The 19380-nt window shown below is 46.8% G+C and overlaps 1 protein-coding gene across 3 annotated transcripts in view; it reads left to right on the top strand.

Moving 5' to 3' along the window:
• Positions 1–19380, top strand: part of LOC119039416 (kalirin) — a 571768-nt gene that overhangs the window by 487102 nt on the left and 65286 nt on the right. For all 3 annotated transcript variants that reach the window (XM_053672926.1, XM_053672927.1, XM_037132217.2), the window contains exons 29-33: positions 3324–3435; positions 5189–5379; positions 5812–5913; positions 7190–7332; positions 10285–10387. In XM_053672926.1, coding sequence (XP_053528901.1) covers positions 3324–3435; positions 5189–5379; positions 5812–5913; positions 7190–7332; positions 10285–10387 — 651 coding nt within the window. The remainder of the gene's footprint in view (positions 1–3323; positions 3436–5188; positions 5380–5811; positions 5914–7189; positions 7333–10284; positions 10388–19380) is intronic.

Below are 19380 nucleotides of genomic sequence, written 5' to 3'. Positions count from 1 at the left end.
GGTTACGTACAGCAGTTTCTCCTTAGCCCAGATCTGTACAGTCTAATTATCCTCCCCCTTCCCTATCCCACAGCATGCTTGACCCTTCTAAATGATTTTTCTTATGCCAAACAATTTTTTAATTTACTTTTGTCTGTTTTTAAAGTATCCCCAAGGCTTTTCAGGAATTGGGGGTAGGGGTAGGAGCCAGCTCACCCACTCGCACTGACAGTGCCTTACATTCATTAAGATGCAGTTCTCAGAGAAGGACAGCTGTTCACCTCTCCCTTTAAAACCCAAAAGGCTGAGGTTCCGAGGATTAATTCTGTGAGACAGACAAGGGAGGAAAGTGGAGAAAGGATGGGCCGCCCCCTGTTTGCTTTAGGCAGGTGGAGGGGTGGGCCCTGGGCCTCCATTCTGTGTTGAATGTTTTAGGGAGATGTGACTGTGTGGAACTGACAAAGGCAAAAATTAAGTAGTGGGAATTTGGTTGTGAAGAAATGATAGGGCTATTGAAAAAAACACAAGGTAATTTTGGCCTCTTTTAAATGTGCTAGTGGCAGAGTGCCTGCTGAGTAAAAGAAAAGAGTTTGCTGGGCTTTAACTATAAATAAATAATATGGAATTCATTTTCTCATTCAAGTCCATTTTATCCCAAGTCAATTGATATTTAATTACAAGTATTCTCTGGGATTGCTCACCGTAGATGTTATACGACAGCAAAAACTTCCTTTTGCAGTGTATATTAAATGTGAGGCCTTCTCTTTATCGTAAACTATAGCCGGAATCCAAATAGAGGTTATTGGCTTTGCTGGTTGATGAACAGACTTGCCAGATTGCCTTGGGGGTTCAACTAACTGGCGTTTTCTGTTGTAAATGGAAGCACATTTCTTATTTTTCTCTTATGTTTCTGCCTAGAAGTTCTGTTGATGATGTATGAAAACAAGGGCTGAGAGGGTTAGAATTAGGAAAGTGGTGAGGGAAATCAGAGTTCAGGTTGGCAGAAGGATATGCAACCTTCTCAACAACGATTGAGATTATACTGCCTGGTACCAAGGACAGAGCTGGGGGCTGAGCACTCCTACCTCATGTGCTTTGGGCAGTTCACCTGTTCCATGGACACGCAAAGCTCCCTTCTTCATGTGGAACGTATCCAAGATAATACAAAAGGTTGGATTTTCATACCAGATTCTCACTAATCAGCTATCCTACCAAGTATAAAGCTTTGCTAATACAGTCATGTATGGCCTAATGACATTTCAACCAGCTATAGACTGCAATACGACTATGATCCCATAAGATTATAATGGAGCTGAAATGATTTCTGTGGCCTAGTGATGCTGTGGCCATCATAATGCTGTAGCGCAACCTATTACTCATGTGTTGAAGTGATGCTGGTCTGAACAAACCTACTGTGCTGTATAAGAAGGGTAGCACACACAACTATGTGCAGTACATAATACTTGATAATGATAAAAACGACTACTACCACTTATATATTTACTATTCTTTCACTATTTTAGAGTGTACTCTTTCTACTTATTAAAAAATGTCTGCTATAAAACAGTATGCCGCATTACACTGGCAGCAGCCTCATATACTTCATGTTTACCTCATCTCTTGATGGCTACATTTTTTTGTGCACTTGATTTAGTCTCACATTGTTTATATAGTAACGTGCTGCACAAGCTTGTAGCCAAGGAGCAATAGTTTATACCATATAGCGTTGGTATGTAGTAGGCTATTCCATCTAGGTTTCTGTAAGTGCATTCTGTGATGCTCACACAATGGCGAAATCAACTGATGACACATTTCTCAGAACGTATCTCCATTGTTAAATGGTGCACGGCTGTAATTCCAAAGATGCAAATAATCTTAAGGCAAAGGTAAAACAGAGAGAAGTCCAGGACTGCCAACACCTTCAAGTTCTTTCTTGTGGCATCAGGATAGGCTGTGGCCCTGGTTAACATACAAGATTTCTAAAATACTTGTTGCATCATATCACCTACCCTGAAGAGAGCCATTGTGGTCATGAAGTTACTTTTTTCTTAGTTGCATAGCTTATGTGATACCTTCCAAGGAGCCATGCCCAAAAAGCCCCAGATTCTAGGTATGTTTACCATAAGTCCTGGATAGATAGGTCAGATATATTCCACCAAAAGCATTCCACAGCAAGTATCATTAGTTTATTTGCTAGAAGGTCTGTCATTGACTTGTTTACAAGGTTTGATCTGGTCAATTTCTTTCTTTCCTGGAAGTACATCCCCACACATCCACCCATTTCCTGCCTCCCCTTCCCCCTAAACAAACCCCCCAAGGGGAGAGTATGAAGTGCAGATCTGTTGCTTAACTGTTTCCTTCCCCGTGTCAAAGTGAGCAAGATACAATAACCCTGGTAAGAAAAATGAAAGGCAGCATTCTTCTGATATGGCCAAAATCATCAAAATGATCTTTATGATTCCTCAGATAGTTGCAAATTATCTTTTCTCCATCAATCAGACACTATATACCTTTTATGGAGATGGTGAACACCTAGTTTCCAACGAGGAAGTAAAAGAGAGGTCATGCTCCAGAAGTCTCGGTATGTTGGAGGACACGGAGGAGCCAGGGTTGGCCTGGTGGGTGGATTACTGGGCTTGCGTTTAAGAGACCCAGATTTAAGCCCTTGCATTACCTCCAGTGAATTCTTTAACCTGGGAGAAATCTCTATCCCTCTTAGTAATGGTTTCCTCATTTGACCATGAAAGGACTAGTCCAGGATCCCATCTGTTGGCCCCAGGTTAGGAACTCCTGATCCATGTGATCTAAAAATCTTTTGTAAGTCTGACATGCTATAAACCTAGAATGTCCGAAACCCCAGATTGCTTGCTCCCCGTGCGGTGGAAGCCAGCATTCAGGCAGTAGAAGTGTGTAAATAAAAGTGGTGCTAGTCATGTGGCGATAAATGAATTCTGAGCATTCCTGGCACACACTTGTCTTCTCTTTATGATTCCACAGTACTGCACCTCTGCTCATGTGTTTTCCAGGGGTATCCCCTTCTCTAGGAGGGCAGTCAAGTGACAGAGAACACCCTAGTTGCTGACGTATAGTGTCAGCCATTTGGGAGTTGGATCGAATTGAGTTAATTTGGATGAGCTGAGCTGAGGAAGCTCAGCTGGGGAAAAAAAGGTGGTTGACTTCTTCGGAGATAATCCCATTCCATGCCACCCAACTTTTCTTGTAGCTTTTTAGAGGGACTCATTATAGAGAATGAAGCTGGTGTGTAATTACCTTGCTGCTTTGGTGGTGGGAGGGTCGGGAAGCTGGGGGAAATGGTTCTAATTCTGTTTGGACTTTTTTCCCAGGAACTTTTAACTTGCTGTGAAGAGGGGAAGGGGGAGCTCAAGGATGGCCTGGAGGTGATGCTCAGTGTCCCAAAGAAAGCCAATGATGCCATGCATGTCAGCATGCTGGAAGGTAGCTGTCCTCTCGGCCTCCTCGGGGAGCCTCCTCCTTTCTTAAGACCAGAGAGCTTGTATCATGGGAGGGAGGTAGCATGAAGTCAGGCAAGGGGCAAGGCTGGAAGAGAGGAGAAATGGCAAGTTGTTTCATAGGTCCTTGGGCTGTGGGAGAGGAGCTACACGAGGTACAGTTCAGCTAACACCACCTCTAGGAATGACCCGGCCTAAGCCATCTCAGTATGTGGACACCTTGCTGCCTGTGAGGCAGTCTAGAAAAGGCCATCACCTTCATGGCGGGTTGCTGCAGCCCTGACGCTCAGCAGTCCTGTTCATCTGCAAAGCACTTGTGTGGCATTTGTCAGCAGAATAAGTAGAAACCCTGCGTGTGCGAGCACACATCTTCAGCCCTGTTCCCTTCTTTTCTTACTGTAGTAAAATTTACATAACCTGAAGTTTCCCATTAGGACCATTTTTAAGTGTACAGCTCAGTGGCATTAAGTATATTCTCACTGGCATGCAGCTACTCCTATGCCATTCCTAGAAGGTGAGATAAGTCCAACCAGCTAAACCTGATAGGACTTCACCGAAGGACATTCAGTCCACTGGAGCCCTGTCCTGTCTTGGGACCCAGAAACCTAGTAGAGTGAATTTAATGCTGCAAATCAAGTGTTTTCAATGCTGCAAGAGGAGATGAGCAGAGCAGCCATATTGGGGTGGAAGTTCTCACTGAGTTTGCTCATCCCTGTCAGGACTGGCAAACAGGTGTTGCAGGAGATAAGTATACTTTGTTGTAAGTATATAAACACGTAAACTCTTGTTTTTCATATAATAGCTGATGTTCTTTCCCCCATCATTCCACCTCCCATCTACAAAACTTAATCTGGTCTCAATACTACTAGGTTACCTTCAGCAAGAAAGCCCTGATTCTACACACAAAGGAGCCCTGGTTACCTTCTCCAGACTAAGCACTAACTATCTGAATACATTCCTTTGTCACAATTTCTGCACCCCTTTCTGTTATGTTTGCACCTACTCCCATCCCTGGGTGTACCCTTCTCCTCCAGCCTTACTCTGACCTGTAATCGGGATCCGGCTACTCTGGGTATGGTCTGTGGACCAGCAGCAGTAACATGAATGAGCTTGTCAGAAGTGCAAATCCATGGGCTCCACCCCACACCTACTCTGAATCCCAGTCTCTTGGGAGGTGAGTGGTGGGCAGCAGTCTGCGATCTCACAAGCCCTCTGGGTTATTCGTACCCACAGTAAAGTTCCAGAACCTCCGTTAAACATTTAAAGTGTTATAAACATAAACTCTTAAAGGTTTATGCATCACACAACATAAGAACAGTTGAAGGAAATTGTCCTGGGAATGCAATACGAGAAATAGAGACACTGCAAATAAAGTGGAATCAAGGGCATTCAATCCCTTAGTGTTTGTCCTCAGCCCCATGCTGAGCTCTGAGTCAGGGGTGCTGGGGAGCTGTGGGGTTCACCCTTGCAGGAGGTCCCAGACTGATAGTGGAACTGTGGGGAGGCTGCCCGGACCTTTGCAGGAGATCCCACCAGTACCGGTTGTGGGTGGGAGAGCCGGTGCAGGTAGGGGGATCTGATTACAGTTCCGAAGAGCTGTCTGATTGAGTGCTCAGGAGTCTCAGGGCCCAGCTGAGAGAGGGGGCTGAGGGTGCCAGGTTAGGGAAGCCTTTCTCTGAGAGGGGAGTGGAACATGGCACCGTGACTGTGGCCATAGGGTGGAAACGGGTGTTTTTCAGGGTTCGACGAGAACCTGGACGTGCAGGGAGAGCTGATTCTTCAGGATGCCTTTCAAGTGTGGGACCCGAAGTCGCTGATCCGGAAGGGGCGGGAGCGGCACCTGTTCCTCTTTGAGATCTCCTTGGTTTTTAGCAAGGAGATCAAAGACTCATCAGGACACACAAAATATGTTTACAAGAACAAGCTACTGGTAGGTTGGACAGGTGGGGTAGGACAAGACTCCCTGTTTTCATAGAGCCCTTGGGCAGGAAGGGACCTTGAACACTCAGCTCATCTCTCCCCCTGGCACCACACCAAAGCCATCCTGGACAAAAGAAAATGCCTTCTATTTGGAAAGCTCCCCTGTCAACTCCCACTTCTACATTTTGGAGTTCACAGTTCTTCCTCTTTGCTTTTAGCACCGCCCTCTTCACCTTCCCTCCCTGCTACCTGCTAACCAGGCACCAGCCTGTAGGTCCTTTCATCCTGGGTAGATGAACAAAATATCCAGTCTATTTGTTTGATTGACAGAAGCCCCTTCCTCGGTCCTCTCCTCTTTGTTGCCTTTCCCTTCCCACCCCAGCCCTAAGTTTCCCCACTGCCCTCCCCTTCCCCGCCTCTCACAGGCATTTCCTGTCTACAGACCTCAGAGCTGGGTGTGACCGAGCACGTAGAGGGGGATCCCTGCAAATTTGCCTTGTGGTCTGGGCGCACCCCATCCTCAGACAATAAAACCGTGCTGAAAGTAAGTACTGCTGTCTGCTGGGCACAAGACCAGGGCTAGGGGTAGATGGGTGTGGGCACCTGACACCTAAAAGCTGGGGCCAGGAGACTCCACAGAGCACTGGGCCTGTTTTGGAAAGGGCAGCATCGCATGGGTATTCAGAAGCAAATTCTGTCATCAAAGTGGACTCAACATCTCCAAGACGAGTGGTCTTCTAAGTCCATGCTCTTGTGTGAGCATAGAGTGAAGAAGTCAGGATGTGGCCTACTGGGCCTCCTCAACAGGGCCCAGTCACAGATGTTCTGTCCATACGTCCCCTTCAAGTGTCGAAGACAACAGTTGACCCTTTGACAAAAAGCACTTCAATTTGTTCCATATTAATTCAACTTTTTTTCCCTGAATACCTTGTACATATAAGGTATTCTGCTCAGTGCTGTAGAGGATAGTTATGTGTAAGTTATGGACCTATCCTCTGGGGATTTACATTCTAGAAGCCCTGTAAATTTTACTAGCACGGGAACAGTGCTGATGGAGAGGGATGTAAAGAAAGGGCCTTTCAACAGGCGATGGCCTTAAGGAGTCCTTTCAGCTCTGCAGAGTGTGCACAGCCTGGGGACTGAGTCGGTGCTCGTGGTAATGTTAGCCTCACTGAGGAGAGACCCTGTCTGCCCATGCAGTACCCACAGTCATTAGGGAAGTGCCCATTGCTGAATTGCCAACATAGCTGCTACCTGTCGTAAGACAGACTTACCCCCAAAAAGTTCCACAAAGACAAATGAGATTCATGGAATGGGAGTGATGCCTCCAATAAGCAGGTTTACAAAGCTAAAAACCCAATCAGCCATGTGAGGGGGTGAACATCCTGAGCTTTCTCCATACCAGTTGGTTATTAGCTGCTGCCTTCAAATGCCCATTTGCTGCCCCTCCTAGTGCTCCTCCCCACACCACCGCAGAATCAAGTAACTGAAGCATTTATCCCTGACCTTGGGGGACCTCCAGAAACTGCTCCAGCCCCAGGCAGAGCTCAGTATTGGCCAATACTTCACAGGTTATTAAATACTTTGAAGTCGCCCCTGTAGAAGTCTGCACTGCATTTGAGGTTATAGCTCTGCTCCAGGAGTTAGAGAAGCATGTCCCTGGGATTGCAGAGTCCTAAGTACATAATATGAGAAATAAGCTCCTCAGACATTTGATATCTTAAAACTAATGGGGGAAGCCTGCCAGAGGAGGGTTGAAAACTGTTTTGGTGGGATGAGGGGAGATGGGGTCCTGACTCTTCCTCCCTGTGGCACTCCAGGCCTCCAACATAGAAACCAAGCAGGAGTGGATCAAGAACATACGTGAGGTGATTCAAGAAAGGATCATTCACCTGAAAGGAGCTTTAAAGGAGCCCATTCAGCTCCCCAAAACACCAGCCAAACTGAGGAACAATAGTAAGAGGTAACCAGCGTCTCCTCCCAGTACTGCCTCACATGCTTCTGGGAGTGGGAGAGGGGTGAACCTTTGCTTCCATGGGGGCGGTGTGCTCTGCAGGTAGTACCCGCCTCCATGAACCCCACTGAGTGCTACCTAAGATGAGTTATCTCATCTTTAAGCATCCTACCAGTTACTGTCCATTCAATTCAGCACGGCTTTGTTGAGCACCTCATATTTGACACAAGCTCTGCAGGGTGCTACAAGAAGATAAAAAGGAAGTGTGAGATGAGTTCATTCCCTCCAGAATCACCTAAGTCATGTTTCACACATGAAACAGAGACACAAAGGAACCAGTACCAGTAGGACGGTGGGGAAGGCTTTAAGAAGAAGGTGGGCCGTGGGTGGGAAGCACTCGGGCCTGTCAGACAATGAAAGGGCTGTGCGTACTGTCATGCATGGGGGTTGGTCTGATGGAGTTGTCATTGCAACTCCACACCCCAAAAGTCCTCCCAGAAATGCAGTGGGATCAGGCACAAGAGGGCTTATTTTTTGTGTCTTTATTTCTCTGGGCCATTCGGAATCCCAGTTTCCCTTATACTGATGGATGACTTCTTACTCTTAAGTATTTCTTCTTTCTCAAGTCTCCATGTGACAGTCACCTACAATGACTCTTAGAGGGTACTTCAAAAGAAAGCATACATGAAGCATACATGAACATTCAAAAATCTTCATGTCAGTTTTGGGAAAAAAATAAAAAGCAGAGATCTGTCAGCGATGGTGGTAACGGGCTCTCCTCTCCTCCCCTGTTCATGAGTGGAATAAATCCAGAAGATTTATTGGACCCTTTGGCACCAACCAGGACATACAGGTTGGAGCACCACCACAGGGGCTGGGTAGCAGTCACACGGGTCCAGAGGGAGATGGTGGCTAAAAGGAGGGCGTAACTAAGCTGGAGAGAGATTACCTCCACCGGGCAAAAGCCCCAACACCTGCCTGGCCAGGATGTGGTCACATCTTTGTGTTGGAAGGACAAATTATGGCTGTATTGGGAAAAGGGTTATTTTTATTCCAGTTACCTATGTCCAGAGTCCAGGTAAGGGATAGACTTATTAAACACTAGAGACAGACCCTGTTGCAGGAAGGCCCTACATTAATAAGATAGAATGGGTCATAAAGAGCTGAATGTCCAGCACCATAGTGGGAATGGATATTCAGGTGGGGTTAGGTAGAGTTACCTTGAAAAAGAGCCTGTCTCTCCTAGGGTAGGAGAGCATCTCTAGAACATGGAGTGGGCATATCTTGGAAATGCCTCTCACGTTCTTTCTGTCCTTGTTCTGTGAAGAGACTGAGAAACCTCGTCCCACTCTGCGGAGAATAGCCAGGCAGTCTGTAATTTCATTAACTTGGCTTCCTGGATATGAGGACAGAGTTTATAAAGCATTGAATTGGCTTGGGGACTACTGCCCACACTCCTGGCTGGGCTCCCTACCTCCCCCAGCACTGGCTTCATCTGGAGGGCCCAGAAGGCCTGCAGCAGGCCGGAGTCGTGGGAGGCAGGAAGTGCAGCCAGTTATCCGCAGGTGGGGGAGCAGCGGCCCAGATACCTACAACAACAGATGATCTGAAAGCCCTTTATTTTTGGATTTGAAATGCATCACATAATTTTTTTACAGCAGATTTTTCTTTCTACAAATATGTGGCTTATGTTATTAAAATAAGTTGGCATTTACCAAGCCCACAGGGGTGGGACAGGGGGAGGGGTAAAAGAGCAGTTGACTTAGAAGTATTCCGGGTGGAATAAACACTTTTATGACTAGCAGACATTGTGTATACAGATGTGCAGCACATGTGTGCCCACATGCACACGCATGCTGACCTGCACTCACAATTGTCATTGTTTAGACTCTGTGACGCAGCTTCAGTATGTGGGTGTTTTGCCCGTGTGGTAATGGTCTCAGACAGCGAGTTCCCCTTCTTTCCTGATGCCCTAACTTCTCCGTAAGCAGCATCAGGTGTGTGACTTTCATAAAAGCCTCATGGAAAGAGCTGTCCTTCCCTGTGCTAACTCAGCCGACCTCTGGCCCACACCTCCTCTAGTTTTCATTTGATACAAACCATTTAGCCTTCACCAGTTCCCAGGCATTTAATCCCCATTGGCCTGGTTGTGGGTTCAGTGAAGGATTGGGACACAGTTCCAAAGCTGGAGAGATAAAGGAACATGTGGGACAGGTGGGGCAGCTTTATGGTCCAGGAGACCAGGAAGGGGTCCGAAGGGCAGGGTGCACTTGGGAGACCGTGTTATCAGACGCTGAGGAACACAGCTGCTGTGGAATCTGCCACTGTTCTCCTATCTTTGAGAAGATGCCTTAGCCTCCTGTGTTTACAAGAAGTCATCACAAATAAATACAAGTTCAACAATGCCCATCAAAGTGAAGGCAGCGAATTCCTCCTCCACACCCAGGAGTTGAGGGTTGAATATCAGGAACTTCTCAAAGATAATCTCCCCTTGAGGAAATATTCCAGAGCAGACAAAGCACAGGTCAAAAAAATATGGGTTCTGTTTTCTTTACAGGCCAGCTATAAACCAAACGCCATCCTGTTATAAGATGCAAAAAAACCGACCCAGTCTGATGGATAGAAGCCTAGGTCTAAGTAGGATATACCTCTTCCTACTGCCTAATACAAACCTATGCCCAGTAAAAATGCCTCTTCTGCACCATGGGCTAGAGGAATTTGGGAGAAGAACTGATTTTGTGTTCCATTGTCGACAGAGTGATTATGTGTTTACTAAGCACAAGAGGTTATGTCATTGAAAATCACACAGGGCTGCTCCTTTAGTGGGATCATTTTAGACAAATCCTTGCTAGAAATTTCTGAGGCTCTGCTCTGCCAGCCCAGCTGGAAATCCTGTGTGCTCTAAACCCACAGTGCTTCCCCCTACCCCCACCCCTGTTTTTTTTCCTCTTCTTCCTGCAGGGATGGAGTGGAGGATGTTGACAGCCAGGGGGACGGGAGCAGCCAGCCGGATACCATCTCCATCGCCTCGAGGACCTCTCAGAACACAGTGGACAGTGACAAGGTAGGACAGTGCCCCAACCTTCCTTCCTCTAAGACTTGTTGGCTTACCCACCCATGAAGAGTAACCCCCCCCACCCAAATTTCTCCCATTATGGAGCCTGACCTCAGGAGCCAGTTGTCTCTTTGTGGGGCTGAAGGAGGTATGTCACATGCGGAGGGCTTGTCTGAGGGGAGACTCTCATGTTGTGAGAGTTCAACAGAAGTGGCGAGGGTGAAAAGCAAGAGTCTCGAAATCTCCTCTCCTGCTGAGGTGCCCCAGCTGGGCTGCTTGGGCTGCTCTGCCTCTGAGAGGCTGGAACTCGGGGAGCTGAGGCTGGGCTAGTTTCCTGAGACCTTAGTGGCTGTGACTGGCTCATATTTAGAATGATTTGAAGGGACTCATCTCAAAGTTAGACCAAGACCAATGATTTGGGCAATGGCCACAGAGATGCTGGTTGGTGGGAGCCCCCTATCTAAAGGGGCTCCCATGGGAATGATGATTTCTTCCTCTGGTCAGATATCGGGCTCAGTTCCTAAGAGGCAGAGGACCAGGAGGTGGTGTGTGAAGCAACATGTAGGGATGTAGTAGTCTTGGGAGAAAGCCTGGTCACTTCCTTTCTTACATTTTGGAGCAAATAAAAGTTAGTAGCTCTCATGGGAAGCAGGAGAAAGGAGACTGTAGGCAAGACTCAGTGCATTGGCTGAAGTGAGAGGAAGGATTCAACTCTCTGAATTTGTAGCAGGGACATGCAAGGTTTTATCTCTGACTCCACTCTCCTTCCTTTACCTCAGGGTTAGAGGAGTATGAGATGCTCTTTTGCTGCATATTAGTGATTTTATTGAAGAAGGTCTGGATTTGCAAGGATTGGCTGGCCCTAGTTTATCTAGACCTAGTATTTTGGGTTAGTCCTCAGGCCTCAGTTGGCAGGCTGTGTCCCTGCTTCCTTTTAGGGTTCTGAGTTATGGGTGTTTTTTAAAGATGATCTGCATTCATTAGGATTTTTCCTTATTTTTTTTCTCACTGGGAAAAAAGACTATGCCCCCAATCCTGAGATCATGGTGCTAAACCACTCTCTGTGGTAGTGTTGAAGGGCATTCAAAGTCATTCTATCTGACATCCTGCCTTCAAGTTACCAAGCCATTTTGACTATCAGAGTGAATGGAAAATTGTTTTTTTTACCACTTGTAAAAACATATAAGGAAAACTATTTCTGTACTTTCCTTTTCCCCTCTGATGTGTTGTTTAGAAATACAGCCTAGAATATCCTATGAATGAAAGTGCTTCTTTTTAAATAGTCAGTGGGTGGTAAGTGAAGTGCAGTGTTTCTCATGTCAGACGTAGCCTGTTAGTTTCACGGTCCAGGCAACCCAGCCCTTCCCACTGCTGCTCTGTCCTCCCCGCAGCCCAGACTCGCCCAGACCCCTTGGTAGAGCTCTTTGTCCTAGGAAGCCATGGGCTGCAGCCATGCCTTGCCTCCTGGCGAGGCAGGTGAGGCTAAGTGAGAATACCTCTGACAGCAGCACTTCATTGTTTATGAAGAATTCTGGTGCCTGCAGAGGCCTTACTCTTCTATTAAGTCAGGAAACCAAGGCCCAGAAAGACAGAGTGACTTGCCCAAGAAACTTTTACTAGTTAGTGAAAAAGCAGAAACTAGAACCCAGATCTTCCCAATTCATGGTCCCCCCCCTGCCACTCTAAAAGTCACAGCATCAAACTCCCGGTGCTCAGATCATCTCAGCTGTTCGATCTTTGCACACACTCCACGAAACCGTTGGTCACTTATTGATGGAAAAGCACCTGCCGCGTGCCGAGCTCTGTGCCGGGTACTGTAGAGAAATGTGCAGTATTTGTTGAGTGTGAATCCTTATTTGTGCAATCTTTGTGTCATGTGTGTCTCTACAGCCAGGCCGTTAAGCCCCGATGAGGGCATCATTTATGTCTGTGTGTTGCACTGCTGTCCCCCTGGCACGGGGCACACCCAGGCGATCTGGAAGGGCAGGAGTGATTCACGGAGGGACGTAGACCCTGATCTCAGGGAACTCCACCATTAAAAGGCAGCTTAAACTGGCAGTCTGAAAAGCCGCCAAACACACAAACATTGTGTTTTTAAATATGCTGAAGAAGCCTAGGAATTTCTGTGCCTACAAACAGAAAGCTTTAGTCAGCTGGGGAACCTGGTCTGTTAGGAACATTGCCCTGAAACACCTTCTCAAACCTTGGGAAACATGGCCAGTGGGTTGGAAGATGCCTAGAGAGTCTGTGTTCCATACACAAGACCTGGAAAGCCGTTCAGAAAGTCACACGTTCAGAATGAAGCAGGGTGCTTGTCGGTGACCATGCACTGTAGTTTAGAATGTTCTTCTCTAACACAGAAGAGTGATAACAAAGGAGCCACATGTCCTTGACCTGCACTCCCCTTCATCAGAGGAACCATTCATTGCTATCTGTGAATTCTCCCCCAACTAGACCAGAAGGCCAGGAAACTGGTCTCCATTGGTTTCCAAGTGGTCTGGTAAACAGACCCGGAAGTAGAAAAAGATAACAAAGTGGATTGATTCAGCTAAACTGAACCATATTCAACAGAAGGGCAAACTCCGGAGGCTGTGGACAGGGGATGGGCAGAGGCACCTCGCAGGGATCGGGGTCCTTTACCAGTGGGTTTCTAGGAAAGGCCCCCATCTTCCTCTTCTAATCCAGAGCAGTTAGAGCAGTGGTACTACTGGGCTGGGTGGATGAGGAAAGTGTAACCATTAAAAGGGCCACGACAGGCCAATCTGAGTGCCTGCGGAGCCCTGTGTCACCTTTCTAATAACCCTGCATGCATTATATGTGCTATGGTGGGGAGGAAGGAGTCTGGACAAACCTGGGTTCAAATCCCAGCTCCGGCACTTACTCTCTGTGTCTTGTTGCATGAATTATTGTGCCTTAATTTCCCTACCTGCAAAGCAAAAATAATGCCCACCTCACTCAGGCACTGGGAAGATTAAGTTAAATACATTTACTTGGCATCTGTTAGACATTCAGTAAATGTTCATTTCCCAGCCTTATTACAGTAGAGACAAAAGTTTAGATACTGTGAGTAATTATTTAGTAGACTGAGGGCCATCGAAAGTTCTTGAGTGGAGTCCTGTCCTCTGGGTTCATCCTAATTAATTATCTGCAGAATCTTTTCCACATCAGGCCCAAAGAGTTATAGCTTCGGTTTTCCTGTCTATACACAGAATGGCCTTATTCCTCTTTCCCCTGGCTGGCCATTAGTATCTAAGACTTAGATATTTGTGGTTGCATGGGCTTGTGGGTTATTTTTTTATTATTTAATGGATTAAATGTATTGCTGTCAGATATTCATTTTAATCCTCAAACTGTACCATCTTTGGCCAGTTGTAACCTGTAAGGCTTTATATATGTGAAGACAGTTGTCTTTAATCTTCTCTGTTTAGGTTGGAGGTCCTCAGTTTTGCCAGTTGTTCCTTATATGAACATATCGGCAGAGCCCTCCATATTCTAGTTGCCTTCTTCTGGATTGACTTCAGTATGTAATGATCTGTATAAAACGGGGCATCCAGAGGGTACGCAGTACTGCAGATGTGACCTAACAAATGCGAATTCAGCTTCTGGTTCTAGGGCTGCTCTGCCTAGTCTCCCTGAGGTGGTCGGTCCCCCATGTCCAGGAAGGATGGACACTGTTGCTCATAAAATCTCCAACCTGTTTTCATGGACCACCCTTAGTTGGGAGGGTGACTCAGTAAGCTGAGTGTTGGACTACTTTATGTCTATTAGATTTTTCTTATTGGATTACCAATATTCCAGCATGTTTTGAATATAAAGTATTTGTCCAGTATATCAACTATATCTCTGAGCATTATTGGATAAATGTACCTTATGTGGCTTTATCCAAATTCTTGCTAAAAAGACAAGATTGAGGACAGAAGGCCAGTGCCCGAACCCCCCTCATTTCTCAACCACATTTGCGCACTTGGAACCTTCTGTGTCAGACTCTTCTCTCTAAAAAATGAAACTCCCCCACTTTGCTCTGTAGCAGGAAATCTGGGGTTGCTTACTTAAGTTATAAATCTTCCCTTGATGAGGAATCAATTAATATTCTTAATTTTGCATTAATTGCTGACTAAGCCAACATGGCTACCTCCATAAATGACATTAATAACTTTCCCCCAATTTTCTTCTATTCAATTTGCAAATAGCCTACATAATTAGGTTCTACCTTACGCCTGCCCCATGCAAGTGTTGTCTCCCTGGAGGCAAATGGGTGTGCTTACGTTGTTCTGTATTGGTCTGAGCTCCTTTCTACTTTGGCCAGTAATATGCTCATGTTACTCTGGCCATCCCACTGTGAAGAGTCTTTCGTCTATAGGTTTATTATTAATTGATGGGGCTTTGCAACCACACTTCAAAGAAATACAAAATTATAGAATTCTGGTCAAGTGAGGCTGAGTAATGAGGTGGCAGTAAAGAAGTATCTTATTGTTTAACATGATGGATGTCTCCCACATCATTTCCAGCTAATGGGACAGAAGTGCACTGTGATGGCCCCTATGCATTGTATTTACATTTAGTCTAGGCATGCTGGGATGCTCCCTAAATGCTTATTGAATTACACATTACACGTGCATCCTAGTAGGGATACTGTCCATGCAAATATCACCATGAATTTCTGGACATGTCCAAGGTGGCTGAAGTAGGGAAATTAAAGTGAAAATGAGTTGAAGATGCTATTCCTTACAAAATTTGTAAGAGAGAGAGCATTGCTGGAACATGATTATAATTTGAATGAGGAATGCCAGTGACAAGCTAATGTGATCTAAGATGCAAGATGGGCTGATAATGGCAGTGAGCTGAAGCGGGAGAGGGAAGTGGCTGAGAACCTGGAGATTTTAAGATCTAACTCAGTAATATTGTTAAAATTCTGGCCTGTCAAATTAATGGAGTGGGTCATGACCAAAATTTTGTTTTACTGATTGGGAGTGAGGGCCGTGTTTAGAGGTGATGAGGGTTCAATTAGGGGAAGTCGAAGATTCCTACAGTGTTACTCACGGCAGTAACATGATGCACGTGACTAGGGTTGAAGCAGCCTGGCTGCTGGGGGCTTCTGTGAATAGGCTTCATTCGGTAGAGCCCCACCTGGCTTATCAGAACCTGGTCACCCGGAAACCTGCTCTCTGGGAGCACGTAGCAGGCCACTGGGTACAAGGGCTCTAGTCAAAGAGGGTCCAGCCCATGCACTGGCCTAGTCCGGCTCTCTTTGTTCACACACTGTGTTGAGGTGCTGCTTACTCCATAGCAGATGCAGTTCTCCACACTGTCAGTATAGCAGTGAACAAACCAAAGCCAAGCCATTGTCTAGATTGGCTTTCTTGTAGGGAAGACATGCAAACAGTCAGAGAAAGGACGGCATCCCTAGTTTTCTGCTAATAGCATCAGAGGTAAAAGGTTACTCAATTTTTCTAAGAAAAAGTGGGATGATGGTGCCATTGGAAGAATTTGAATTTCATGTAAGAAATTATTTTCCCTGTAGGGATTATTGCTGATAGGGGAACAGATGACTCAGGAAAAAGCAATCTCTTCATTTAAATGGGCTTATAAATTGAGGGCGGGGTGGAAGCCCTTAGACAACAGGGCTGGGGATAGGATGGGAGTACCTGGTACTTGGGAGAGTGTGGGAAGGGAGGAGGAAAGCATCCTGGGTCCAAATGCCTAGAAACAGAGTCTGAGACTGAGATTACTATGCACATAATTTACTGAGGGGACAGTGCTCTCATGCAAAGGAGCAGAAAAACAGGCCCGGTGGAGAGTAGAGCAGGCGAACATGCACATGGTTTCAGCTGGAGTCTGGCTCAGGCTGACCCCTCCCAGAGCTTTGGAGCATGAACTGCACCCAGAGTTTGCTCCACCTGGAGACAAGGTGGGGGCAGGGGGTGGTCGGCCAGCCTTTTGTGTCAGCTGTGAGCTGTTAGTGGCCTCCATGCACCAGAGCTCAGCCATGGGTGTCCTGGCGGGATGCCAGGCATCTACTGCAGGAAGGAAAGGCGACTGTGGTCAGAAGGGGATGGGTGTTGACATCAGGCGTGGATTCGACCCTTGACTGCCTACCTTGAATGAGCCATTCAGTCACTGTGTGCCTCCGTCTTCTCCTCTGCACTGTGAGGGTAATGGTTTCTGCTTCCCTGGATTTCGAAAGACTAGCCAGGATCCTGTATGGAAAATGGTCTGAAGCAGAGGAGGTACGAAGTGCGTCACTGTCCAAGTGACTGCAGGGCACCGCCATGCAAGAGAATGCACGGTAGGCTCCCTGGAGTTTTAAGGACCCACAGATCACCGGGTTCTGCCACTAAAGAGAAAACCAAACACCTAGAGGTTTGGACTCATCGGGGTCAGGCCTAGTAAAACTCCCATCAGTTCACACTAGGTAATCATTTCCACTTAACAGATTCTTAAAAACCACCAAGATGGTTTGCCCATGGTTGGGTCTCCAAACTGTTATTGTGACAGTGTGGTGCCTTTAGCAGGGGTGCCTGCACAGGTGAGCCACTCACTAGAGACCCAGGCCATGACATGCGTTGGGTCAAAAGCTGAAGGAAATGTGGCTGGTCTTTCAGAGACGTTCCTCGGCCCTTTGTTCCTCTGCCTTTGTCTCAATGGGGCCCGTAAAACATTTCTTTATGGATGTTGCCTTCTACCCAGTAAGAAAACACTTTGTAACTCTTAAATCAATACACAAGAAGAGTATCTAACTGTGCTTCCCATCACCAGGACTTGGAGCCAATGTATCTGAAATCCAAACTTGGACTTTATAAGCTCGTGTATCTTGAGTCTCAGTCTGCATCCCATGTCTGGTGGGGTAGTGGGCCAGAATTGCTATGCAAATCTGATTTTTCTCACTGATTTCTGATTTTGGTAGTCAGTCCAAAGTAGGGAAAATGTCATCTTTACTTTAAAGTTTTAAGCCCAAATTGTGATTTATTTTTTCAGTTTTCTGAACCATCCAAACTCAGAACCAGATTTGAAAATAGCTTTTTTTTCCTAATGTGATTTGTGGTGGCAGTGGGCAAGAAAAAAATGGGACCCCACCCTGGCCGGTAGGAGTGTCGTCCCATAACTTAAAAATTGAAGACTTCAATCAGCACACGTCCCTAGGTGGTGGGTTCGATCCCTGGGCTGGCGCGTGTGGGAGCAACCAGTCGATGTTTCTCTCCACATCGATGTTTCTCTCTCTCTTCTGCTCTCTCAAAAAAAAGCAATGGAAAAATGTCCTCAGGTGAGGGTAAAAACAAAAAACAGCACAAAACACAGGCTCCCTCGTCCTTGGGATGGTCAGACCTCCCTTTCTGTGGCTGCTCTGTCCCCTCCCCAAAATCACAACTTCATTCTCTCCCCAGCAACAGTCAGTGCGGTAAAATGTTCTGGCTTTTCAGAACAAAATGATACAGTGTGAGGAGTTGAGGTCACATGTTTTCCTGTAAAAGAAAAGTTGCTCAAGTAACTGCCTTCCAGAAGCTGCACCCCACCAAAGGGCATGAAAGGCACTTGCACAAAAAATACTACCCCAGGTCCACATGGCAAGATCTTGCATGACAGTATTACTTTACTTAATGTTCTAATTTACACTCCGTAGCTTGACAACCTTCCTTGAGAGATCCACCTTTAAAGTTGTCAATCATCTGAAAATGCAATTAAGTTTCACAAAATAAAGTAGCCAGTCAGTAGTTTGCCGCACACGGCAGATGGAGGCCAACTCAGAAGTGCTCTCCTGGTGCTCAGAGCACCCAGTGCCTGGCGTAGCCTCTCTCTGCTTCCAGCGGAGGCTCTGTCTTGGCATCTGTTGCAGACAGAGGGGAACCGCAAAAGGCGACCCGCCCGCGGTTAGATCTCTGTGAGACAGGCCGAGTAGCCAGAGGCCGCATCTGACTCGGGCGAGTTTGGAACTTGGAAACATAGAGGCTTTGGGAAGAAAAGAGCCTGAAAGATCACCTACCCGCCGTCTTCATCCTGTTATAAAAGAAGCCAAGGAACTGCTCAGAGTCAAAAAGCCAGTGAATGGCAGACCTTAGGCTCAAACCCAAGTCAATTCCCTGCCTGTCAAACTGGATTAAAAACAGTACTTTGGAGGTAACCCCGATAGTTCAGCTTCTAGAGCCTTGTAGCAAAAAGCCAACAGTCCTGTGACCCCCTTCTCCGATGGACTCTGCAGCACCCTGGCCCAGCCTTGCTAAATCCACAGTGACCCAAAATAAATAGCAAAGTAGTTCTTACAGCTCCGTCTCCTGTCGCTAGGGCTGGCATGTGGGAAAAAGGAAAGATAATTTCTCGAATATGAATGCCTATCGCAGACTCTTTCATACCAAGTACTCATGACTCATACAGTGGCCTTGGTGGGGGCGTGCGGCTGCTCCAGAGTCTTCATGTCTCAAGGTGAATTCCTGGTTGGGCTACACGTGCTTGGCAGTGAGCGCTGAGATGCAGCAAAGCTGCTCCCCGCCTCCGAGCTGCCTGCAATCAGGGAGTCTCCAGAACCCGCACAGCCCCGCGACAGCCCAGCACAAACTTTAATTCTGTTTTTTAAAATTTTGGTGGAAGGAGAAAACAAACCTCAGGGAGACCCACGATGTCCAAGTGGATTAGCTGGTGACAGTCCGAGGCAAACCAGACCCAAGTGAGTAGCTCGCTTTCAGCCAGATGTTTTCTGCTGGGGAGAAAGAGGCTGAGAAGGGCAGGCGGCCCGGCCGGAGCAGGGAGGGCAGAGCAAGGCCGGGAGGCTGTGGGCGGAGAGAGAAGCAGCAGCTCGCAGCCCAAGGAAGGTACTGGAGTAGTCCACGCAGACCTCCTGGCGCATCGCTCACCCTTTCTTCCTTCTGTGTCAGTTAAAGAGAAAAAGTTCTTTTAGAGTAGGACAGAGTGACCGAATCCCTTGTTAAAGCTGTGGTGGGGGAACAGGCTCTGGGAAACACTGTTCTTAAAACGTTGTGCTCCTGGATGACTAGAAGTAACACCAGGCGTGC

The sequence above is a fragment of the Artibeus jamaicensis genome, unplaced genomic scaffold (assembly GCF_021234435.1).
Source record: "Artibeus jamaicensis isolate MK-2021 breed Jamaican fruit bat unplaced genomic scaffold, CSHL_Jam_final contig_793, whole genome shotgun sequence".
In the NCBI taxonomy this organism is placed as follows: Eukaryota; Metazoa; Chordata; class Mammalia; order Chiroptera; family Phyllostomidae; genus Artibeus; species Artibeus jamaicensis.
Note: the sequence above shows the minus strand (reverse complement) of the source record. Positions and strands in the feature narration are given on the sequence as shown.